Source organism: Scardinius erythrophthalmus (assembly GCF_964197995.2).
Source record: "Scardinius erythrophthalmus genome assembly, chromosome: 23".
NCBI lineage: Eukaryota > Metazoa > Chordata > Actinopteri > Cypriniformes > Leuciscidae > Scardinius > Scardinius erythrophthalmus.
Genome location: NC_138243.1, coordinates 20,524,416 through 20,550,893, shown reverse-complemented (window position 1 = coordinate 20,550,893; position 26,478 = coordinate 20,524,416). Strand labels below are relative to the sequence as shown.

Below are 26,478 nucleotides of genomic sequence, written 5' to 3'. Positions count from 1 at the left end.
TTATGGTATGTTGGTCTACTAGACTTTTACGGAAAAATTTCGTTTGGTCCCCGGGGGCCACTTCCCCCCCCCCCGCGCTGGGGCCCCCGTAAATTTTTCGTCAACGATACCAGGGACACCGAAGCACCGGGGGAACATGAAATTTGGTGGGCATGTAGCCCCACTAGACTTCTAAGGAAAAATTTCGTTTGGTCCCCGGGGGCCACTACCCCCCCCCCCCCGCACTGGGCCCCCCCAAACCCAAAAAAATGCAGTTTTTCCTAAATAACTACCTGAACCGTGGCACCGAGGATGAAGAAATTTTTATGGCATGTTGGTCTACTAGACTTTTACGGAAAAATTTCGTTTGGTCCCCGGGGGCCACTCCCCCCCCCGCGCTGGGGCCCCCGTAAATTTTTCGTCAATGATACCAGGGACACCGAAGCACCGGGGAACATGAAATTTGGTGGGCATGTAGCCCCACTAGACTTCTACGGAAAAATTTCGTTTGGTCCCCGGGGGCCACTCCCCCCCCCCCCGCGCTGGGCCCCCCCAAAACCAAAAAAATGCAGTTTTTCCTAAATAACTACCTGAACCGTGGCACCGAGGATAAAGAATTTTTTATGGTATGTTGGTCTACTAGACTTTTACGGAAAAATTTCGTTTGGTCCCCGGGGGCCACTTCCCCCCCCCCGCGCTGGGGCCCCCGTAAATTTTTCGTCAACGATACCAGGGACACCGAAGCACCGGGGAACATGAAATTTGGTGGGCATGTAGCCCCACTACACTTCTACGGAAAAATTTCGTTTGGTCCCCGGGGGCCACTCCCCCCCCGCGCTGGGCCCCCCCAAACCCAAAAAAATGCAGTTTTTCCTAAATAACTACCTGAACCGTGGCACCGAGGATGAAGAAATTTTTAAGGTATGTTGGTCTACTAGACTTTTACGGAAAAATTTCGTTTGGTCCCCGGGGGCCACTTCCCCCCCCCCGCGCTGGGGCCCCCGTAAATTTTTCGTCAACGATACCAGGGACACCGAAACACCAGGGAACATGAAATTTGGTGGGCATGTAGCCCCACTAGACTTCTACAGAAAAATTTCGTTTGGTCCCCGGGGGCCACTCCCCCCCCCGCACTGGGCCCCCCCAAACCCAAAAAAAGGCAGTTTTTCCTAAATAACTACCTGAACCGTGGCACCGAGGATGAAGAAATTTTTATGGTATGTTGCTCTTAAGGGCCCACATCAACCTAGCCCATAATCACTCATTTGTGATTTGCGCCCCTCCCATAAAAAATTAAAATGCAATATTATTCTGCTTTAATCGCCCCTATCTTCAGTGGAGATGTTCAGAACTGCACCATATTTCATGTGTATGATTAACTTGACATCCTCTGGGGGTATCCTCTGCTAAGTTTTGTAGAATTTCATCCATGGGGGGGTATAAAATAAATTCATTTATGTGCACATTTAGTGACTGTACACTCATCGGCCTGTAGATGGTGCTCTTGAGCGAAGGGTTGCTGGTTTAGGATGATACTGTCACACACACACATGCAGGAATACAAACAAACGCAAGCATGCACACACACTGACATCCACACGCACAGACACACACCCATACACACACATACAAATCCACATGCACAGACACACACACACAAACACACACGCGCACACATGTACGCACACATACATACACGCACAGACACACACACACACAGAAAGACATGCACATACTATTACTTTTTTTAGGTATATACATAAACACGCAATACAGCCAAATTACTCGACGTCATTTATTTTTGTGGAAAGCCAGTGCAGGCCTGAGCGGCGGTCATATTTTGTACCGCGATGCGGTACATCTAGTTGGTATTACTGTTGCTATTACTGCTAATAATAACGACAAATTATTATTATCATCAAACTTTTAATAAATTATAAATTTTTTATGAATAAATATGTCAATGTCAATTTCATTTAGTTTACTGATTTTTTGTCAAAGGTGACAGTACCATCTTGTCCTACTTAAGAACTGGAGGTTAATTTGGGCAGCATACAGTTGCTATCACAGCATAAATAGTAAATGCCAGCTGAAACAACATCTTAGCTCGTTAAATGAAGTGGCCAAATTATTCAGACCTCTTAGGCCTTCAGTGTTTGGAGGCGTGGAGCTAATGGGCCAGTTCCAATCCTTCACCAATAACCACAGCAACCGCTCCAAGCGCAATGCTCAGCTGCACAAACCCGGTTACCATGGCGATGGGGCCTCCGTCATCCCGAATCTTTTGACTGTATTGTGGAGGAGAGTTGCATCTGTGTGAGGAGGGGGAGTCTTGCACGGGAAATCAGGTCATTGTGTGTGTTTCTCTTTCTTTTTTAATTGCAGCTAATGTAATAAGGATGGAGAGTGAACTTTTAACATAAGGAATAAGATAATCTGTGACCTCATTTTTTAAATAAAGTATGATTATGAGTTTTTTTTTAAAGAAATACATCCCTGTTTTTGGTTTGGCAAGTGGAAGGGGCTTAATGTTGTTTTGAGAGGGTTTTTGCATCGAAACCATGCAGCTTTGATGATAATTTTTTTTATTGTTTTATGATCTAAGCGTTTTGTAGTTATTGAATACATTAGCCAATGATTGACACTCCCATATGAGATGATGTCATATTTGTCTTTGAGCTTTGCAGAATATTCCTCCCCCTTCATACTACTGTTACTTTCTGCTCTCTCCTCCTTCATATTAACCATTAATGGACTCGCATGGTTTGAAGTCTATTAGACAAAGCAGTGCCACAAGCATACAGCCAACAAATGAACCAAACTGTATCACCATTTTCAAGCAGCCAGTAGTAATAATGCAAGTACACTTGCATTTGTATTTTAGTCACGCAGCTTCAAGCACAGAAACACATTTCTGAGTAAATCTGGCCACATGGAAAGGAAGCTTTACTATATAAGGACTGGACATCCTGTGATGTCTAAGCTCTATTAAGGCAGCGTGTGCCACACTCTTGTTGTTTCCCACAGTCATCTGCTCAAAACTGTGAAAGCATTGTCTGTAATCCACAAAATCAGATGCTAATCCCTGGAATATGGCAAGCCAATTTTGAGCAGCTTGTATGCATGCAGACACATGCATGCAGGAGAGCGTCTCTAACTGTATGGGTCTTTTTAAAGGCTGAGATGCCGATTAAGAGCCGTGAAGGATTAAGGGCAGCAGGGAGAGTGGGATAACACATAGGAGGTGTGTGTGACGTAGAGGGCGGATGGGCAATACGATGACTAAACTAAACTGGCTCTTTATGCCCCATCAGGTCCTTTAAATCACAGTCTTTGTCTTTGCTGCATTTCTGTCTCTCTGACTCACTGGATGGCGTACAGAGTCAGACAAATCTTGGGGTCCAAAAGTCTGAGACCACATTGGCAATCTGTGATTAAATATCTAATATAAGATTTTGAAAAGTTGAAATAGGATGCAATTAACATACAATAGATGACAATACAGATGCCAATTATTTTCATGGTATGTTTGATAACTGATAAATGTCAGATTATCAAAATTCTACAGTATTTTACAAAATATAAATTACATATAAAAAACTAAAAATAACTTTTTTTATTTGAATTGCTACAAGCAAATTTGGGTATCATAACTTATAATGTACATTTAAAAAATTGATACTCATTTTGAGATTACAAAATATTACATTTAAAAGTACTATTAAGCAATTAGTGTTTTTAAAGATTAAGATGTGTAGATGATGGAAGAGTTACTCTGTTAAATGCACACACACAAAAATTGGCCAATACAGATGTCAATAATTATTTTCATGTTATGTTTGATAACTGATAAATTGCAGATTATTATAATTCTATTTTGTCTAACTAAATTACAAATAAAACACTAAAACTAAAATATATCATTTTAATTGTTACAAGCAAATTTGTGCACAATTAAAGGCACAAAACGGCAACCAATTTTTTACTGATATAATGCGCATCCTTATTTAAACAAAGAAATGTTGCCTTAAAATGAATAAAAACCTTTACAATTCTGTCAGTAATAAAAAGTTCTGTCATGAAACTCTGCTCAACCTCTTTGCTCTATACTCAACCCTCAAATACTTTGTCAGCATTTGCTGTAGCAGTTTGCAGCGTACTTTCAGAAACCCTTCCCCTTCCCCAGCTCCACCTGTACAGATCTGCTCCGGGTAATTCATGCTATATTGAACAGCAGCAGCAGCAGCAGCAGCATGTTTTACTTGCTCACAGCAGTGTGTCTACTATGTATCGGCAGTAGCAAACCCTGTACTTGCTCTGCAGCAGCAGCAGTGTAGATCTGTTTTGCCAAGACCAAACATATCAACTTTTGCGATTTTTTCTAAATGTCGACAAAAAACTATTGCGAAATGACAGCATTTCCATTAACTGATGTTATGCGACTAAAACTTCATTTTTGCTCTCGCAATAAGTAAAATAATTCCAAAAACCATGGTAACGGACGTTGGTAGGTTTATGTACTATATCCCAGCCACTGCACTAGCCATTATTATTAATCGAAGGAGATGTGTTTTCCAAGCATTAATGGTAAGGAACGACCCTTATTATACTTGTGAGCGGCACATATGAGGTGTTTCTGGGTGTTTCTCCCTCATATCTGCTTCGAGGTCTTGATTGTGGCATTTATTTGAGGTTTAGAATCCATTATTCCTTTAACCCTTGTGTGGTGTTCACAACCCAATTTCCCCTGTGGTGTTCCCGGTCAAAAATGACCGGACTATATAAATATTTAATGAAATCTGAAGAAAATTGGCACTGTTGATCACACTAGTCTACTTTAATATTTCACTAGGAATTTTGTTTTAATATTTTTTAATTTTGTACAAAATGGCACATTGTCACTCTTGTGGTGTTCCCGGTCAAAAATGACCGGACTATAAAAAATAGCTTATAAATCACTTGTTATGCAATATTATCACCCAATATTGGATTCAATCTTTTTGTCCACTTGTTCTCTTTCAGTTAGGACTGGTTTTATATTTCTATTTGCATCTGATTAATTGTAGGCCTCATTTATTTGATAGTAGGCATCTAATTTTTTGAGTAAAAAAAACATTATTTTTGAATAATTTTGGAAATATTAAATGAAATCTGAAGAAAATTGGCACTGTTGATCACACTAGTCTACTTTAATATTTCAACAGGAATTTTGTTTTAAAAAACTTTTATTTTGTACAAAATGGCACATTGTCACTCTTGTGGTGTTCCCAGTCAAAAATGACCGGCCTACAAAAAATAGCTTATAAATCACTCATTATGCAATATTATCACCCAATACTGGATTCAATCTTTTTGTCCACTTGTTCTCTTCCAATTAGGACTCCATTCACCATACACTTTCAATGGCCAATTGAAACAGTGGCCCTCAATGGCCCAGTGGAACACCACAAGTGTAACTCTGTGCCATTTTGTACAAAATAAAAGTTTTTCAAAACAAAATTCCTAGTGAAAAATTAAAGTAGACTAGTGTGATCATCAGTGGCAATTTTCTTCAGATTTTAATTTTATTTTTCCAAAATTATTCAAAAATAATGTTTTTTTTTTTACTTGAAAAATGAGCTGCCTACTCTCAAATAAATGAGGCCTACGATTAATCAGGTGCAAATATAAATATAAAACCAGTCCTAATTGAAAGAGAACAAGTTGACAAAAAAAGATTGAATCCAATATTGGGTGATAATATAGCATATAACAAGTGATTTATAAGCTATTTTCTGTAGTCCGGTCATTTTTGACCGGGAACACCACAAGAGTGACAAGGTGACAAAACTCCCCCTAAAAAATTAAGAAAATTGTCACAAAACATTTCAGAAGTAGTTATACCATTTGTGAAAAAAGTCACTAAGTCACTAATGGAAACACAGCTAGTGTCATATCCATTACCATGCCAAACATGGTCATGACAGAAATTAAATAATCAAATTTGTGAAATTTGATGGTGTGTTAATTTTAACTTTTCACTTAAAGTTATACTAATAATATAATTTGTATAACAATTATTAAATGATAAAAAAAACAAAAAACAATATAGAAGCATTTTCAGCAGAGCTCTCAGTCTTTTGGACCCCACTATGCTATACTAATACACTATATGACCCTGCAACATTATTAATATACTGTAATCTTGCCACATTTCTATCTTTAATCTCAATAGGAATGACTGACAGCAAGGAGCCGGTGTGCATCTTGTTAGCACGGCTTTCTCATTGAAAATCCCTTGAGCGTGCTTTGAGGGGTAATGAGAGGGGGATCCTGCCAAGAGACCCCTGATGTGTCCGATGACAAGCGAGTTCAAGGTGTGAATAAAGCCCCACTACAGCTTCTCTCCATTACCTCTGTTTTTTTCCTTCCTCATGAATATGGAAGGATTTGGCTTATGGCAGATCGAGAGAAAGGGAGCGGGAGGGGTAGGGGGCGGAGAGAGTGAGGTGCATGAGGAGAGGAGCAGAAGGGGGAGGGGTGGCGAGGAGGATGATTCCGTCAGTTGCCGTAGCAATGCGCAGGCTCCGTGGGACAGGAGAGGACGGCTTCTGCTTAATGATCAGAAAACAACACTCGGCGCCTCGGCTGGCTTAGACAAGACGCCGTGGACTAGAACAGTGAGCTGAGCGGCCATCACGACACAGTGCTTGCGTGTGTGTGATGGGAATGAATGTGTCAGTGTTGTTTCATCCCGACCAGGATTTGCTGATGGTGTTTTCGCTCTGACTATATTGGAATAGCTGGGGCTCTTTCTACCCAGATATACAAGAAGAGATTCTTCTGCAGGTAATTTGTTCCTCCCTCTCTCTCCTCCATCACTCCGTCTTCATCCCGCCATTGTTTTCCCGTTATTCCCTCTTGGTATTCTGGTAACCTTGATCTCCATCCGTTATGCATCCATCCCTTTCTTTTTTTCCATTTTCATTCTGTACATATTTGTAGAAAAAATATTATAATTATTATTTTTAATTTTAAAATTGCACAATTTGAATATTCTTCCTCCATTAGGATAATCAAAAATATTTTCAAATCCATGTGACCTAAAGAAATTCTTCATCTACAACCGTTACAGTGGGATGTTTCTATTTTTTTTCTTTGCCATGCTTTATGATGTGGTCCGCCATATTTCTTCTCATCATGGCTCGTCAATTAATCTTATCTTGTGACATGATATATTCATTTTTCAAAACATAGGTCACACCTGCCGCAAGCAATGTTAACACTCACAAAGTCATTCTGTAATACAAATTTATCCTCTAAGTAGTGTATTTAAAAAATATCTCTTGCATTTATCAGCACGATGATAAATATGAATGTAATGCACATTTAGATCACGTCATCCTCAATGGAGGTCGCACAGCAAAAGTGGTTTATTCCATTGCCATCGATTGATTTGAGGTCAATATGCTATTTACACTCCTGCTCAATTCCACCCCCTTCCCCAGGAATTGTGAATAAGGGCTAGCAGTTTATCACTGTAACACTGAATAACCTCTGTGCTTTGGTCATTGGATTTTGATGTTAAGGTTTTTTTTTTTAACTGGTTTTGCCGATAGCCACAGAATTATGGGTGGTGGAAAAACAAATCAATGGGTAGCCAAAAACTAGTAAGTGGAAAAGGTCACGACCTTAATTCTGACAGACAGATACATACACACTGGGGTAAAGTAATATCACATTGCTGACAAATGTGATGTTGGGGTAAAAGCTTATGCAACCCTGTTTTAAATGGATTTTTATCCTGCAGTCTTTTAGCTTTGACGTTAAGCCTGATAAAGCTTTTCAAGCTCATTTATGGGACCTGTCAGATCACAGGGCGAAAAAGGACGCATGAACTAATGTTAAAATTACTTTCAGACTGAACTTGTTCATTCCAATGAAGATTGAATCTTCATTCAAGTCATCTTGACTTGAAGAGAATGCAATAGCATCTGTTTTGGGCAAAATTAGCTTTTGTAGCTCATATTGTAATATTTAATTTGCTAAAAATAAATATTAATATTTTAAATCTATATAGTGTATTATAAGGCAATAATGACTGCAGAAAAAAGCTACTGTACATACTTTAGCATTTATTATTTTTTTAATTGTTCGAGAAAGTGAATTTGATTGAGCAGTAGCTATAATTGCTGTTTGACTTTGGCTGCCTCACAGACCAGGAATTCATTGGGAAAAATCCCAGAGGTTCTACCGCCATGCAAATTAAACACAATTACTTTCATTCTGCTTGAGCGAAATGCAGTCATTCGTGCCCCATGCTTGCTTAGTGGAAGAGAAAGAAATTAATTTAACGAGATGTCATCTGAGAAAAATTGCATAAGTCTAAATGTTCATTGTACAATAATTAAATAAGCCGTACAAAATGTTCTTGACTCGGAGGAAGCCATTACTGTTGTATAACTTCATATTCAAATACAGTTTTAGCTGTTTAAGATGAAAGTGAAAAACGATTGGAAATATTTTACTTTCAGCGTTTTGTTTTAGACGGTGATTTGAGATGTCGAATGACATTTTGACGTTTATTATATTTTTTAATCAGGGATTGCTGCAGTGCCGACCTCCACGTGACTGTGTGATCAAGAGGGCATCAGGATGGAGGCCCCTCTGGTGTGCCTGGATGAGGAATTCGAGGATCTGCGGCCCTGCAAGAGGGAGGAGCTCGAATCAGAGCATCCTCCATGTCGGCCTCACAAAACAATTCCTCTGGCCCCGCTGTGCCGTGAAGACTTCTCCGAGCTAGAGAACTTCTCCGAGATGATGAGCTTCAAGTCCATGGAGGACCTGGTCAATGAATTTGACGAGAAGCTGAATGTGTGCTTCCATAATTACAACACCAAGACAGAAGGCCTGGCACCCATTCGCAACCAATCTCACGCCGAGGAGGACGAGGAGAGGCTTCAAGATGAAGAGTAAGCAAGATCTTTTCTGTTCCACTTCCAGAATATATAACGTAAATACATGTAGGTAGATTTATTAATTAATTGTGCAGTTTGATGATTGGCTTCACGTTTTTGCACCATTAAGTATCACCAAATACATGTATGGGCATTGTTATCACTGTGGTGATAAATATGCCCATCCAGTTGGCTCTCTCTGCCAATCAAAGTGAGGACATTGCCAACTGCCATGTCAATCAAACTTTATAAAAAACACCCTTTGTCCATCACCAGCGCCTGTCTGTGTGCATGTGTCCATGGTTTGGCCGTGAATTATTCAGCAAATTTTTATACGCCTCAGTGCTTTTGTTTGGCCTGACTTGCCTGTGCTGGCAGCCTGTCACCATCCTCTCTTTGCCGTCAAATCTGCCTCTCGCAAAACAGGACAAAAAAATCTCTTGGTCTAAATATAGCGCACATGCATTTCAAAAATCATCACTGATTGGGACTCTAATGGCAAAAATATACACAAATATTGGAAGGAAATAAAAAAGAGAGCATTACAACATCAGAAATGTAGCTTTATAGTTGTGCATTTGCTTCAAATATATTTTTATTTATTATATTTATTTATATATTTTTTTTTTGGATGCTTTTTTCCAATCTGTAGCATTTTATGAGATAAAAACGAGTATGTCTTTGGGATTTCCAGTATTTGAGCATCTTGCTCATAACTCTCTTAGTTTGTGCTGTAAATATGTTGTTAATTTATGATTTGTTAGCATGTTATTTTCAACGTTTCCCGCTGTGATGTGTTCTCATTGCCCGTGGCTTTTGTTCTTGGCTTGAATTCAGACACAAATCTGTCCTTCCGCTAGAATTCAGCCTGTGGCTGTGCATCTGACAAATTACAGAAATAAGCCTGCTGCAATTCCTTTTTTTAACCCAAGGTTGGTAAATATTCTAGATAAGATGTTGCTTTTAGAGATCTTCAGACAGTAAACAGAAACTCCTTCAGACAATGACATATGGGTAGACGATGAGTCTGTACCAGTTTGGTGTTGTTGCAGGGCTGGCATGGAGGCTGGTAGGCTTGTGTCTGTATGCCCTCAGAGATCAGCACACTTTGAATGGCCACTTGTTCCCTGGATGACTAGACAGAGGCACAAAGAAAGTGTGGAGAGTAATTTCGGCATGTAGATGAATAGACAGAAAAGAGAAGAGAAAGAAAGGAGAAAGAAAGCATTGTCACTAGCCTGGTTATATAAACATGGAAAGCATCTACTTAAAGAGCAACTTAAACATGTTGTAGCGTCACTGCTGTGCACAAATGCATATAAAATGAATGCTGTACATTGGATCTGTCTCTACATTCCCAGTGCTAACAAATCATAATTAATACATATAAGTGGAATTTCTTATTAAAGTCATTGTTAAAGAATGTATTATTAATAATTCTGAGAATGAATGTCTCATTTGTTTCATATTCACTGTGTGTCGGTTGGAACATTGTGTATATAAATGTCCATGCATGTGTTTTTGTAGTGTGTGGGATGCTCTGACTGACAACTACATCCCCTCCTCTGTGTCCAGCTGGGATGACCCCGCCTCAGAAACACTGAATGGCAACCTCTCAGATCAGGAGGTAAACATCTGCTCTGATAACTTTCATGCTGTTGACATGATAATAGATTTGTATTTCCTGCAGGGTTACTGTATAGATTAGTGCTATAGGATATGACTATACTTTACATCTATAGTACAATAAAATGTTATGGACAACAAATTATTTACTAATGCATGCACAACCTTTTCTTTTAAATGGGCTATATGTAAGTATTTGTATGTATTAATAATTAGCTTTTATTGACAATGTGTAAACAGCTAGAAACAAAACTTAAAGCTACACTGTGTAATTTTTTAAGTTGATTCTTAGCAAAAAACACTTTGTTCTTTCAAAATGATATGTGCTCATTAATGTGTAATTACTTCTACCAACCAATCAAGTATTCTTGTAAGCGTAGAATCTGCCTTTTAGAATATATACGAGCGAGTCGCTCGAATGGCGGCAGCCATGTTGCGCCTCCATCTTGAAAATACATTAGCCAAAGAGGGACATACCTGGAAATTCAAGCTTCGCCTTTCGCATTTTTACACTCAGTGGCACCGTGACGAATGCGAGGGGGAGATTACTCGCGACTGCCGGCAGATTTGAAATAATACGGCCACCGTAGGAGTTAAAACGCCCTTGGAATGGGAGGGGATAGAAAGTAATATTCAGTTGGTAGTCATAAACAATTTCACCGCTAGATGGGAGAAAATCCTACACAGTGTAGCTTTAAAAAACAAGACCTTCCCTGACCTAGGTAGTTTATGAAAGCCTCTAGACTGATTTTTTGTGAAGGACTCATGACGTTTTTGCCGGGAAAATCAAAAGGATGTGAACTTTACACTCGCTCCCGAGAGCCTCTCTTCCGTTCTATGACACATGAGACAAATGCTTATACAATGTTCAGGATAATGTCGAAAGAGCTACATATATACTTTTTAATCAAACTATCATAACAGTGTTATGTTACCTCATCTGTCGACATGATGCTGATGAATTGCAGAACTGGTGCAAACATATCCACATCAATATGATTCAATTCTTTCTTAACTGCTGCTTTCTCACCTCTGTCATTTTTGTTGTGTGTTTATTTTGTTATTGAGAGGAAAGTGCGCACCACATATTTACAGTACATTTTCATCTAAACGTCGTTCTCAGCAGCATGGATGACGTCTGGATGTTCGTTAACAGTATATCGAAGCAACATCTTTTTACTTCTAAGTAAAGAACGAAAAAGAGCTTTGCCGTAAGTATATCAAGGCATTGAATCACGTTCAGTCTCTTTTATGTTAAGAGCACCAGCAATAAGTTGCTGGCTGCAGTTCACTTAACGACCACTGGTGTTGCTAAAAACAAGGGTTTCTAATTTCTACATATAGCCACATAGTACATTAATACTTATCTATATATTGATATTATTATTATTATCATGTTAATAATATCAGTACAAATTAATTGTTGTTAGGGTACTTTAATAATAATATTAATTATATTTATATTAATGGAACTGAATTAAGTTGCAAAGCAATTACCATTGAAGCACTGGACAATGAAAAACCCTTCTTGAAATAATATAATTCTCCTTAATTGAAAAAGCACTTATTTCCTCAGAGCAAATGACTGCAGCACTATGTGAGAGTACAGCTTTGCCCTCTCGATTCAGGGTGTGGTGTGTTTATGCCAAATGGACAGCAAATACAGTCACTGGCTGCCAAAAACCTAACTTGATCTACTTTCTCTGACATTCAGCCTGTCACAAGCTCTGCAATAAACAGTTTCTATATCACGAAAAAATCTTACAGAAGTCTCCATGCCTGACTTGGCAGACATTTCCGTATTTTCTTTTATATTCAGTCATCATGATAACACAGATGACTCTGGGTAATCTAATAATGTTAGCTTTTGATTAGTTTTAGCAGTGAAGTACTGTAGATGAGTAGTCAGGTTTTTGTTGTACATCAATGTGGACCAGAAGAGCTGTCAAGCATTCTATAAGCTACCTTTAAAAGCACTCTCCTCAGCACATTACCAATGAGTGTAATGGAACTATATGGAGCCATTACTCTCTACCATCTTGTCCTATTGATACTGCTGATGCTCCTAAACATGTTGTGAAATATTTCATTGTCTTGGCTTTAAAGATACATGAAAAAGATGAGGATGAGATGAACGAGAAGAATGAAAATGCCAATTGTCTGCGTGAAGAACCTCTAATTACAGCTGATCAGGTGAGCCTAACCTAAACAGATGTGTTGCACTGGTAAAAAAAAAAAAACAACCCAGAATGCTTGTTTACAGTAAAGAATTATAATTTTTTTAGATTTAATAATTAATTAAATAATTAATGCTTCAGAAGGTTAATAAATTAGTGTGCCAGCATTTTCTTGGTGATAAATGTAGCCTAATACTGTGTTTGAGGGTTTGTTTATATCGGGCAGGTTTACACTTGAACGGTAGCCTAGTTTTAAAGCTTTGCTAGATTTAAAATCAAGTGTGCTATTTATGGGATTGCATTTATTCACTGTGTACAAAGCTTAAATTCAAAACTACAGTTCTACTTGTGTCCTTAAAATTGTTTAAACATCCACTGAAATCTGTTATTTATTCCCTCACCAGGTGATTGAGGAGATTGTGGAGATGATGGAAAACTCACCAGATCCTGGAGAGACAGAGGAAGAGGAGGACGATGATATCGGTGTCTCTTCCTCTCAAAGCAACCCCTCCCTACTGGAGGAGATCCGCATGCTGTCTCAGGCCTCGAACAACAACTGCTCTTATGAAGGTGCACAGATAAACCTGCAATTAATAAATAAATTCTTCAGATGAAACTATACATTAAGATGGGTAAAAAAAGTTTCAAATTTAGTTGGTATCTACATGGACAGGTAATAGATTATGTTTATCTTTATGGTTAAGATACAAGCAACAGCATGAGGTTCATCAGCAAAAGTCATTATTATGAGAAGTACCTTTATATTACTAGATCAAGGTCAATGTAAATATGCTTTACATCACCCCAGGAATAGAAACAGATGTCTATTGAGAAAATAGTTTCTATTTTAAACCACTCCCACGGACATATGAAACAGATCATGTTTTTGAAACCAAAGATGCAGTGGAACAAAAGTGAATGAAAAATAGCCCATGTCGACTGAAAGCAACACTAAAGAAATATTACGTTAAATCCTAACATTAGTCACACTCACAGTGTGAAAGTCAAGTGTTGCTCGCTTTTGAAACTGGATGCGGTTGTGCTGTTTGTCATTGAGGTCTGAGGCTGATGCCGAGCTCGGCGCTGCTTGACATCTTGTGTCGGGTGGAGGCGGCGATACGAGAGTATTCGGAGGAACTGGTAACTCAGCTGGCCCGGAGGGACGAGCTGGAGTTCGAGAAAGAGGTGAAGAACACCTTCATCACAGCTCTAATGGAGGTGCAGAACAGACAGAAGGAGCAAAGGGAGCTGAGCAAGCGCAGGCGTAAGGACAAGACAATGAGTCTACAAGGATCTACTCGCTCCGAGAAGATTGGGAGCATGCCTGCGAAAGTAAGTGTGTTGAAAGTAGATGCATGATGTTTACCTCCATTCAGTTTCCAGACACAGACATCTCTCTCTCTACGGTTAATGGATCCCAGCCCATCACTCTTTAGCTGCACTTAGCACTTACTGGACGAGCAGAGGAAGCATTCCCCTGCAGTATGAGCTGTGAAGGCAATACGAGCTTCCTCTTACTGTAATGCCGCTGTGATTCCATTACATCATGGAAGTAACTCACAGGGATGGGATGATCATTTAAGTCATTTTGTACACAGAGACTAGAGGTAGTAAATGTGGCAAATTGTGAATCTCAAACTGAATATACTATGCACCATTTTCCTGAACTCGGAAGCCTGGGATTTTATCCAATAAAAGTGAAAAGCTGTTGTTATTTTTGTCAAAACTGGGTATAGAAAAAGGAAGTAGTGTGTAAAGAAATATTTCTTTTTGGCCATTATTATAAACTGATAAATATTTTCATTTTATGACTGATGAAATGTAGCCTGGCTAACGTCAGACCTCTTTCTCATTGAGACGTGGTCTGGGAACCACATGTTCATTTTCTCGTATTTGAGGCGTGGTTTACAAATGCCCAGAGCCGTTTATTGGGCGCTACGAATATCTATCAAATGCGCCTGTACGTAGCTCATAGCCAATCGTTTCAATTATACCAGATGACGTATGTAGAGCGACAGAAATTCGACGAGGAAATAAACTTGCGTTCTAAACTACTTAGAACACTATCTAAGGCTGCATCGAAAGGTAACTTCGCGTCTGCTGCCATGTTGGATCCATAGATATAAACAAACTGCTTTGGTGTGTTGCATAGACGTCGTCATCGTCTTGCTGCTCCCTCCCCGTTCTGTGATTGGTTCCCTCGCTGAGGCGAAAATCTGGTCCATGGTGTCCAGGCTGCCTAGCAGCGTGAATAAAATCGCGCTGCGCTCAAGGGATCATGGGGAAACCCAGGCTAGATGAAATGGCTTATATTATGAATTTTAAAAATATATTTGTATTATTTATATTAAATTATTTATATTTTATTTTGAAATATATTTATATATAATTAAAATAAAACAATAGAAATAAAATTAATAGTTTTAAATACTTACCAGATCTTTCCTCTAGCTTGCACTGTACTGTATGAGAACAGAAACCTCTGGTTCTAAATATTTTATTTAATGTTTTCCAGCGCTTCAGCATGGAGGGTCTGTCCAACATCCTGCAGACAGGGATCAGACAGACCTTTGGGACCTCAGGGACAGAAAAACAGGTGAGGAGGAGCATTTCAGTTAAAATGCTGGATTCAATTTATGCTGGATTAAACATACAGTATATACTGGATGCAGGTATAAAATCTGATCGTAAACTGTGTCTGTGTTTTTCTTGTGTGTGGTCAAAAGTACCTAAACACAGTCATCCCATATGAGAAAAAAGTGACTCCTCCATCTGTCGATGACTTGCAAATGCTCACAAAAAGTAAGTGTACTGAACTGCATTAATAATTCAACTATATAATATAGGGCTCTTCTGTAGCTCAAACAGTATGACGCTTACAACGCCAAGCTCATGGGTTTGAGCTTGAACTGATAAAAATGTAAATGTGTACATTGAAGGCTTTGAATAAAAGTATCTGCAAATTGCATAACTAAAATGTAATATTGTTTTGCAGTTCTGTACGCCATGAAAGAAGACAGTGAGAAGGTCCCAACCCTCCTGACTGACTATATATTAAAAGGTAAATTTAAAATATTTTCACTGTTCCAGAATTGTATTTGAGATTTTTATTGTGATTGATTTATATAGTATTATTATTTATTAAGAGAATTTAGAGAAACTAACTGTGGCTCTTAAATAGGTCAAAAGATAAATATACATGGCCCGGCCCCAACAAAAATGGATCATATTTATTTCCATCAAGAGGTGCATCAATTTTTGGTCAAGATCTTCAATGCAAGAGTCCAGCACTCTGTAAAGTCTCCTCCAGCACATCCCAAAGACTTTCAATGAATTTAAAGTGAAATGCACGCCAATCAATGTGAAAATGATTCACAATTTGAGCCTGAAAAACCTTGACATTGTCATCCTGGAATATGACCATGATATGAAAAGCTACACAAATTAATCACTGCAATAATGATCCAATCATTGACTCTTAATCATTTGCCTATTTAAATCCAAACAACGACTTTTTTTTTTTGGGCTGGGCAATGTAAGAAATCGAAATTGTCCTTTTGAGATGATTATGCATTTAATTCAAAAACTGGATTCCCAACTGTTCTCCAGCTCTAAATATTCTCATAAATAAATATACATGAAGAACATTTTATTCTAGAATAAGAATAAGAACATCTTATTCTTTTAGTAGCACTGAGCCCATTAATACTTTATCATATCTCCATCCTGCAGTTCTGTGTCCTACCTAGAGTCCTGAGCGTGATCTGCTGTTGGTGAGACTGTGGAGAGGCCAGGTGTCTTCGTTTCTCCTCTCTCAGTTCTCCAGCCCAGCTGCATGAGCTCCCTTACCCAGTATCAGCGAGGGACCCTGAACATCTAACCATCCTTCTCTTGCTTATCTAATGACCTTTGACCTTGCTCATCTCACTGCCCTTCCTGTATTCACATATCCACGACGTTCATACCACAGCGCCTGGTGCTTTACATGTTTTCTACTATGTACGTTACTTCAGGCCAAAAGCCATATGGAACGTGTAAGCGTAAAACAGGTGACCTATAATCGGTTTAACTCTACGATCAGGTACTATTTTTATTTTGAAAGATATGCATAACATAAGGCATTTTACTTGATAATTCACATCCGTTCTGAACACTGGTGATGATGAGAAGGGCATTATTCACAATCTTCTGAAGGCGCAGATGCATTGATTTCGAGAGCACATTTGAAAATAATCCATCCAGACATTCTGCTTTTTGCCGTTTTAGTATTGTGGCTTCATTTCAGCAGAGGTTGGTTGAAGATACAGCATGTTTTAGTGTTCTACATTAATGCCAAGTTATAGGGAGAAACCTTGTGACTTTTCTTATTTTGGGTAACCTAAGATTTTTTTTTCATCCTATGTATGAATTAAATATAGTTCTACATAATGTGGTTTCTTTGATGATCCATTTATCTAATAAAACTTTTTTTTTATTATTAACTTTAACTTTCATTCATGATTTGTGCTTCTTTAATGTATATATTTCTTATTTACTAAGGGACATGGAGGAATGTGAAGTATTGCTGAGTTACAGTTCCAATAAATGTCAAACCCTGTAAAAACCTGAATGACTGATTCATTGTAATACCGCAACATTCCACTAGAGGTCAGTCATACGCAGATAATCATAAGCACAAGGATTTTTGATGTGGCCTTTAGAGAAATATTATGCTTATAAGTGTTGGTTTGTTAACCCTAATAAACAGATGACATCAAAACTGTTGATAATACCATTAGCCAACTCATTATTTGAAAAAAGAAAAAAAAGTTTCCAGAGTCATGGTGGTGTGTGAGTGACTTTTCTAGATCTGCTTTATATTAACTTACATTATAATTATTTATTAAGCGGTGTTTAGTCCCTTGGGACTGATATTCGGGGGCATTTTACCTTTATGAAGGGATTTTCTAATATATTACAAACCGTGATGTTCATTTGTACTTTTGTCTGTTGAATCACTATCTAACGTTAATTGAATCATTACATGTTTAAAAACAATATTTGAAATATATCAAATGTTATATAAAAACACTAATTAATTTTTGCTAGTGTAAATATCTTGACTATTCATTTGTGGAGATCTAACGTTAGGCCTACTGCCAGTCACGTTAGCTTAAGTTAGCTGCTAGCAATACTGACCCTGCTAAAATGCAGCTTATTTATTAATACATAACGTGCTATGTTTGATATTTTCCAAATAAAATTAATAACGTATCACTAGAAATTATAAAACATTAGTATCTTACCTTCCGCTGTCTTCTTTTTAGAAGAGTCAACTGAATCTTCTTAACCATTCACTTAGCTAAAAGCTTTCGTTGAAAAGTGCGCGAAAAATAATGCGCATGACTGTTTTTATCGTGGATTTTTATCTTATTTTCAGCCTTAGTTAGCATTAACAGATATGTTCTAAAAAGTGTATTAATTAACAATTAAACAAATTCACATATGAACTGTAAGATAGAAAATATATGACCGTAACTTTACTACGTATATTTCTTTGTAAAAAAACAGCTAGACTGAATTTTTACAGCCAGTTTCTTTTATTCAAAATATCAATACAAAGTGTTTTCATGTCCATAGACGGTATATGTCCTATATTACAGAACAATTTGAGGTTATCCAGTCTGCAGATGACAAAAATATTGACATGGGTACAGGCAATAAAACATTTCTAATTAAATAAAAAATATTTTGTGCTTGGAAAAACAGTCAGTTGCACAGTTGAGTACATACAAGTTTTTGTTTGGAAAAAAAGAAGAAAAACAACACAGCAGTGTTTAAATAGCATTTATGAATAATGTGGTAAATAAAAAAATAATATAACATGAATTTTGGCATATTTACAGATACGCTATTGTGATTCGTTGTCTGCTATAAAGTTTACAATCCCTTTTACTTACACATCTACAACCACTGAACAGGAAATCTTTGGTTTTGTATCCACCAGATAAATCATGAACTTATTTGTTGCCATTAAATAACCACAGACCTAGAATGAGAAATAAATACCTTATTTACAGTAAGGTAAAGGAATGAATGTTTTTAATTATTGTTTACATAGTCAATACAATACATTATCGAAGTTGTAAAATAGAATCATGGGGTACAAAACCAATATAGATTAAGATACCGCCAAATTTTACACTTCTAAATTGAAAAACGCTACCATATATCTCTAAGAGATAACAACACTGGTTTGTTTTGAAATATATTTGGCCAAAAAAACATTTAAAGGCAAATATAGCAACTTAATATGATGCCACTTTAAGTGATGTCCTCGATATTTCCTTTAACCAATGCGGCTATGAAACATATGCTATTGATCGTATGTAAACGTAATTATTAATGAGGAGTGTCTGTAAATAATGTTGAATAGACCTTTCATTTGTTTTCATCAAGGCAAATTAGCATCTTTAGTTTGCAAAAGAACAATCAGCAAAGCAGTAACAGCAACAAGAACACAAAAATAAAATGTTTTTCATGAAAAGAAATGTGAATAATGCAAACATCTCAATGTCTTTTTGTTTACCGCTCAACAAGTTCCTCTTTACAGAAAGGAGAGGCTTTTCAGTAATACTTTGGACAGTAAAAAAAACGATGAATTTATAAAACAAAACAATGAGCATCTTAATATTTTTTTGTTTACGTTACTTATATATAAAAAATAAAATAAAAAATGTAAATAAAGAAAATTACACCATGCTGTTTCAATACAGAGGCAAAAAGCTTATCGGTTCCAGTCCATCCTTTTCCAATGTGCTTCAGTTTGTAAGAACGCAGACGTGAGGTCAGCAGAAGTGATTGGTCTTACACCAGAGAGCCGGCCTGGTTTTGCGCTGGCACCATAATGGGTACCCCTCCCATGCGGGATATATTTGCCGCAGTTACGGTGGTGGGCAGCACTGGCGGACGTGGAATCTGAGGCTGGGCAGAGGCTGTCCGGGGCACTGAGGTGTGATGGGAGCCTCCGTTGGTGCTGGGGGGTCCCGATGGCCCACGGGGCAGGGTGGGGTTGGTGTTGTAGCCCGGCAACGAGCGCTCCAGGTTGGCGTCTGCAGGAGGCTGTGCGCGGTAGGCGGCTATGCTGCCCGTGGCCGTGGTGATGGATGCGGTGTCGGAGTGAGGGTAATGGTGGTGATTGTGCGAGTCTCGCGGGTAAGAGCTGGTTTGAATGGAGGACAGGGTGCCGTTTTTAGAGATGATGTCAGATCCAGTGCCGCTCTTGGCCCATGAGACACGTTTGGGAGCCTGAGCATCTTCCCTGTAACACACAAAAACACTTAGTGTCTACACAAGTTATTGTCATGTTCTTGGACGTACTGGTGTTTTTACTCATATGTCCCAGTTGTGTGGGAGGGTACAGTATATGTGTGGGCACGTGAGTTTGTGTTCTTCACGTTCTCAACACTCAGAGTGTGACAGGTCTGGTTGATTATACGAATGGGTTGGAATGGCTTGGCGGATATAAGCAGAGTGAGGATATCCGTTCTTTGAGTTCCACTCTCTTGCTTCAGACATCCTCTTAGCATTTGTGAAACCTGCTAAGCCTATTTAACTTTGTGCCTTTAGCCTTTGTGCAATGCGCTAAGATTATTTAAAGAGATAGTTCACCCTAAAATTAACATTCTGTCATCATTTACTCACCCTCAAGTTGTTCCAAACCTGTATGAATTTGTTTGTTATGTGGAAGATAATAGAATATATTTTGAAGAATCTCAGTAACCAAACAGTTGTGGGGCACCATTGACTTCCATAGTATTATTATTATAATTTTTTCATATTATGGAAATCAACGGTGACCCACAACTGTTTGGTTACAGACATTTTTCAAAATATCTTCCTTTGTGTTCAGCAGAAGAAAGAAATTCATATGGGTTTGGAACAACTTGAGGCTGAGTAAATGACAAAATGTAACTACCGGTATGCTCCTTGTGGGGAGTGGAATTGTTAAAACGGCGTAAACTGGTAATTGTATTGAATCAAGTACAAGTACTACTTTAGTGCCAATTTATTTTACAATGCAATTTCTCCTGTTTACGAATAGCTAATAGGTAGGTAAAACATGTTTTTTTATTTTGCTTTTTGCTTTGATTTAGGAATAACCCAAGTTACAGGTTTCCTGTTTGTTATTTTGGCCTGTTGTTTTTTAGTTATTGTCCCCTATTTTTGTCTAAAATAAACTCCTACTTTTTGCTGCATTCAATTGCTTGTTGTGAGTGTTTGTGGGAGCAGAAGACTTTAATACGTCACATCAATCAATAAATCATAATTATCTTACTTGATATCATTGGCCAAATCCTCCTCTGTGTCTTTCCGTCTTGTCCACATGAAGAAGAGGAAGAGAATGATCAGAATGAGAGCCACAATACAACCAACCGTAACACCAGCGATCATCCCAGCATTAGTTGCTGCACAAAAAGAACAGGTAAAGTTAATGAAAGACAGAATAAACAAATACATTACCATTCAAAAGTTTGGGGTCAATACGATTTTCTTATGAGAGTCTCTTATGTTCTTTTGTTATTTAAAAATAATAATAATAACTGTTATTCAAAAATACAGTAATACTGTGAAATATTATTACAATTTAAAATAACTGTTTTCTATTGTTTTGTTTTATATTGTATTTTTACTGTTTTACATAAAATTAAATTTATTACTGAGATGGCAAAGCTGAATTTTCAGTCTTTGTCACATGATCCTTCAGAAATTATTCTAATATGCTGATATGGTGTTCAAGAAACATTTCTAATTATTGTCAATGTTGAAAACAGTCGTGCTACTGTAACGAACATAGACCAGTACGAGCAGTGTGTGTAAACCTCACTCCCCTGGCCTCAAGAAGAGCGCTAGAGGCTGCAGTCTTTAGCGTCCTTATTAGCACGCCTGCCTAAGAGAATCTGGTTCGCTCGGCGCACGTTGAGTAGGACCGGCTTCATTTGGTGCCGTTGACTTGGATGGGAGTGAGGTTGATCTCATGAGGCTGTGGGTCTTCATCGCTAAAGACCCCTTGTTAATGTGCCAGCCCACCACGCTGAGACCCTGGTTCGAATCCCACTTGAAGTGGGTCGAGTAAGACCGGTTACACTACTTAATGTTTTAGTGGAAGCCGTAACACATTTCTTTAATGAATAGAAAGTTAATGGCATTTTAATGTAAATGTATTTACGGTCACTTCATTTAATGCTGAATAAAAGATCCACAAAAAAAATTGACCCCAAACTTTTGAACAAGTTTATGTAATGACCAACCAGCAGTACATACATGTGATGACCTCCAGGTTGATGTAACAAGTCTCCTCTCCTGCAGAGTTGGATGAAGTGCACACGTATTTTCCTGACATATTACTGCTCAGATTGTTCAGTTTTAAAGTTCCTGCCGTTTCATCTACAACAACACAACAGTGTGAGGTTAAAGTCAGACATGCATGTTTAAAGAAATAACTTAGCCAGAGGTCCCAAAAAAATCTAATATTTGAAACCGAGATCGCGTAACAGTAACCGATAAAGTCCTGCCAGCTGAATGGCAGGAATGTTTATCCAAGATATCTAAGGATTTTATTCCAGTGCCTCGAGAATTATATAATTATGGTCATGTTTGAGGTTTAATCTAAGCCCAAACTGTTTCCCCATCATGCTTAAAGGATTAGTTTAGCCAAAAATAAAAATACTGAAATGATTTATTAATTTATTCACAGTTCAAAACTTACATGACTTCCTTTCCTCCATGGAACACAAAAGGAAATATTTTGAGTAATATAATTTTCTGAAGCTCAAGCTTCAAAAAGGATGAAAAAGCACCTTCATAGTATCATAAAAGTAGTCAATGACCTGTGTGCTGTATCACAAAGTCATGCGATAGTCATGTGACAAACCAACCAAAATAAAGTGAATGTTCATGAATAACCTTATCTCCAAGTGAGCTGTTAACCGTTGCGAATGGATCCCGAGTCACGTAAATGACTTTTAGTATATATTTATGGTGCTTTCTTTGTTAGTGACTGGGACATTCCTCAAAAATTCACCTCTTTTCCACAAAATACATACAGTCAAACGTGACTGAAAAACATTAGGGATTTTTCCTTTTGGGGGAAACATGTTGAAATGTGAAACTGCCTAGTAGAGAGACTATTAGAAAGAAAATTGAAATGAATACATTATGTAAACATATTCTTGTGTCTTACATAGATAGACTCACTTAGTGCGGGAGAGAAAAAGACTTCTGAGGTAGGGCTCGTCTTGGTCCACTTGTATTTTGGGGCCGGTTTACCATCATTAGAGTTACAGGCCATAGTTATGTTTCCTTTAAGAACAGGCTTTTCTTTAACTTGACACACCGGCACTGAGGGAGGAACTGAAAGAGACATGATGTGATGTTAAATGTAGAGTAAAATCTTTTTTTTTTTTTAAATCACCATCTTTCTGTGAAAAGCTGCACTTACAAAATCAAGTGTTTGAAAAAAAGAATATGTGGCCTGTGTCACAGAACACATATGAAAGAGGATTAGGGGATGATGCACATGTTTGTGCATCTGACATGTGCATAGGTTTGTGTGTTTTATGACTTTGCATGTGTGCCCCACAGTGTGACAGCAAGTACTCACCTATAACATTAAGGGTTAGCTCTCCGGTGGGTCCTGTGGCCCCGGGGATCATGACCTGGCACATGTACTTCCCTGAGTCCGATGCTTTGGTGTTGTTAATGAACAGGGATATGTTGGTGTTGGGCATTTGATGGACAAAACCAACTCGACCTGCAAACTGGGAAGTGCCAGGACTTAACTGTCCACTGACGTATGAGATGATCTAAAGAAAGACAAAGAGGTGGTTGGGAAGGATCATAATTACAAATGAGGAATGAATAGTTGATAGTTGAACGATTCTGCCAATTCTGAGAATATTTCACAATATGTATGTATTAATATATAAATTACATGAAATGCATTTAATCTAATGGTTTTTTTTTTATGTTTTTGAAACACAAAGGCATTTATTTGATAAAAAATACAGTAACGGCAATATTGTGAAATATTTTTAGAATTTAAAATAACTTTTCTATCTTTGTATAATGAAACAAATATATGGGAGGTATTAATAAATAAATAAATAAATTATACAATAATATAAATTATACACACACACAAAAGACAATTGTCAAAAAAACTAAAAATGTTGCAAAAACAAAAACACAAAAACTACTTAGGCAAAAGGCAGTACATTTCAAAACCACTGCGCAAAAGTATAATTAAAAATTTGAGTGACGTAAGATCATCAATCTTTTAGAGGCAGAGACAGAATTTCTCAGTGGACAGCTCTAAAAGATTCATATCAGAATAACCCTTCAGTGAGCAGAGTTAATCTCAACTGAAGAAAATGCAGGATAGAGGATTTTACAATCCGCAGATAATACGGTTTCTTACTCTGTAATGAGATGCCATGTAATCCAAAATAAAAGAGAATTGCTGCCAAGAGTGGACATTTCAATCTCTGTATTATACTAGCTCTTAAAGTAAGATGGTCTGAACTTAAAGGCAATATGAGTTGTAGTCTGCTGTGATGACCCACATGACTTCTTGTAGTTTCAGAATGGTTAACACAAAGGACAAAGTGATTCTGCGATGACAGTGTGATATGAGCATCGATTCAGAATTATATACATTAAAAAGTGTATCGTTTTTAAGAGCTTCTGACTTTGTTTTTTTAATCGGTCCACAATAATTTTACATTAAGTCTCTGCCATTCATAATCCAAATCACAACATGCACAGATGGTGCTAAACTTTCTGGCATCTGCACAAAAACTAAGGAATGATCCCACTCATAATACCATACCATTTCGAAATCTAATTTGGACGGACATAACATTATCAGATTTCATTATAAATCTTTGCTGAATCCTCTCGCCATATTGCACTTGGAACATGTTCACACGAGTACTTGAGTGTGTTTGATAATGAGGAGCAGGATTTATTCTGTGTGCACTCTTGACCTCTAGAACTCAAGAGACTGAGTGACCAGACAGACATTACAGTATATTGCACTAACTGCATGTCATGTTACGTTCTTAACTACTCCAAAATAATCTATCTATCTATAACCCATTATGATTTTTTTTCTGATTTTCTGATTAAAAACAGCCAATATGTGCACATGACCTAAAATACTGCACTCATTACATTGCTCAGCAATCACAAACAACCTACTTCATGAACTAGTAGTGGGCAAAAATGATGTCCAGAGGGGACATTTGTTTTTAACCGCTGAACTTGGTTGAGGTATTTATCTGACAAAATTATTTGGCAAAAAAAAAAAAAAAAGCAGCAAACTACAGCAACAAGTTTTATTTTACTATCGAAAAAAATCCATAGAAAAACAAAAAGCTCACAGGAAAAAGCATATATTGACTAAAATTATCAGTTATCTCTTGTTTTTGCATGTGTTCATAATTTCTCTGTGACAGTCTGCCCAAAAATTACGTTAGCATATATTTAGTTTCATTGCGTTATCACAAATCAAAACAATTGACTCCTAGCACAACTACGCAATATGCTTACAAAATCTAACAAATCTGTGATCATATTTGAGTAAAGGGTGAAGATATCAATTTTCCTAGAACATCACTTTTGTTACCTACAGTTTCATAATAAAATCATTAAGACTTCCCAGCAAGTACTGATATATGATATAGTATTGATATATTTCATAGTTCATTGAATATTAATATTCATTGTCTCTGATTTATTCTAATAAAAAGAGCGTAAGAAATCCCTCATTAATAATAACCTTACAATTATTACCCTAATAAGTATTAATTGTTTATTAGTAACTATAAAGCACATTATATGGGTAAAAATAGTAAGTTTTACTTTGACAAGCTATGCTTTAACTCTAATGTTATTACAACTACTTTTCTTTGTACAACTCACTACTTGTTGTCTTATTCTACTGTATTCAGTCCTTGCTCTACCTCTGGTGTTTTTTTAATCCTACTTGCCTAATTATTTTGTTTATTATTATTACTTATTGTTTCATTATTATTTTCTATGTTCATCTTATTTGACCATTTTTACCTACCATTTATTTAAATTGAATGCAGTCTCGGTAGCTGACAAAGTTTACATTTCACTGCAAGATATATTCTGTATATAACTGTGAATGTGATGAATAAATTCTTGAATGAATCTTGAGATTATCCTTTATTTAAGGAAAAGTGACAAATAACATTTCCATGTATTTAAACATCAAGATTTTAGGGTTTTTAGGTATATATAATTTTTGAAAGTCACTATTTAAAAAAAAAAGAATCTTGTATTTCTTGTTTTAGTTTTTCACTTCAGTGGTTCTGCAGTGACAAATTGACTTGTATTACGTACTAATAGTACATGCAGTCTCTCAATTAATAACTAACATAAAGTATGAGAACATTAAAAAAATGTGTATGCAAACAAATAAAATCATCATAAAAATAAAAATAAAGTAAATATTTTTAGATGAAGTTTTGCATATCACACTGTAGCATATGCCACTGTCACTGCCAACTCGAACAAAGAAAAGCAACATATAGCAAAAGTCAGTCACCATTTCTGTGCTGCTGGACATGTAGTTCCAGACGACCGTGTTTTTCTGGATCTCAGCACCAGTGAAAGAAGCCTGCAGCACTACCATCTTCCCTTGGATCACTTCTACGTTTTTAGAAGGCAGCAGAAGTTGGGCCAGGTCACCT

General features: G+C 37.4%; 2 protein-coding genes across 3 annotated transcripts in view; one reads left to right on the top strand and one right to left on the bottom strand.

Annotated features, from left to right (window-relative positions):
* Positions 1-6,595: 6,595 nt before the first annotated feature.
* fez1 (fasciculation and elongation protein zeta 1 (zygin I)) lies at positions 6,596-17,473 on the top strand (the record flags this gene model as incomplete). Of its 2 annotated transcripts, XM_081353740.1 has the most annotated exons (10): positions 6,596-6,807; positions 8,561-8,930; positions 10,443-10,542; positions 12,648-12,734; positions 13,123-13,288; positions 13,776-14,050; positions 15,234-15,314; positions 15,445-15,520; positions 15,714-15,779; positions 16,451-17,473. In XM_081353740.1, exons 2-10 carry the CDS (start codon positions 8,614-8,616, stop codon positions 16,465-16,467), a joined length of 1,185 nt encoding a protein of 394 aa, XP_081209866.1. In that variant the 5' UTR covers positions 6,596-6,807; positions 8,561-8,613. The 2 variants fall into 2 exon arrangements, with proteins under 2 accessions (XP_081209866.1, XP_081209867.1); XM_081353741.1 differs by lacking the exons at positions 10,443-10,542; positions 12,648-12,734; positions 13,123-13,288; ... (3 more) ...; positions 15,714-15,779; positions 16,451-17,473 and having other exon boundaries at positions 6,677-6,807; positions 8,561-8,934.
* Positions 17,474-18,275: 802 nt separating this feature from the next.
* The window catches only part of esama (endothelial cell adhesion molecule a), a 43,158-nt gene continuing 34,955 nt past the window's right edge, over positions 18,276-26,478 (bottom strand). Inside the window, exons 2-7 of the mRNA XM_081353581.1 lie at positions 26,334-26,476; positions 23,361-23,562; positions 22,955-23,110; positions 22,022-22,144; positions 21,036-21,165; positions 18,276-20,018 (exon numbers count right to left, since the gene is read on the bottom strand). Of these exons, the coding sequence (XP_081209707.1) occupies positions 19,565-20,018; positions 21,036-21,165; positions 22,022-22,144; positions 22,955-23,110; positions 23,361-23,562; positions 26,334-26,476 (1,208 nt within the window). The 3' untranslated portion in view covers positions 18,276-19,564. The remainder of the gene's footprint in view (positions 20,019-21,035; positions 21,166-22,021; positions 22,145-22,954; positions 23,111-23,360; positions 23,563-26,333; positions 26,477-26,478) is intronic.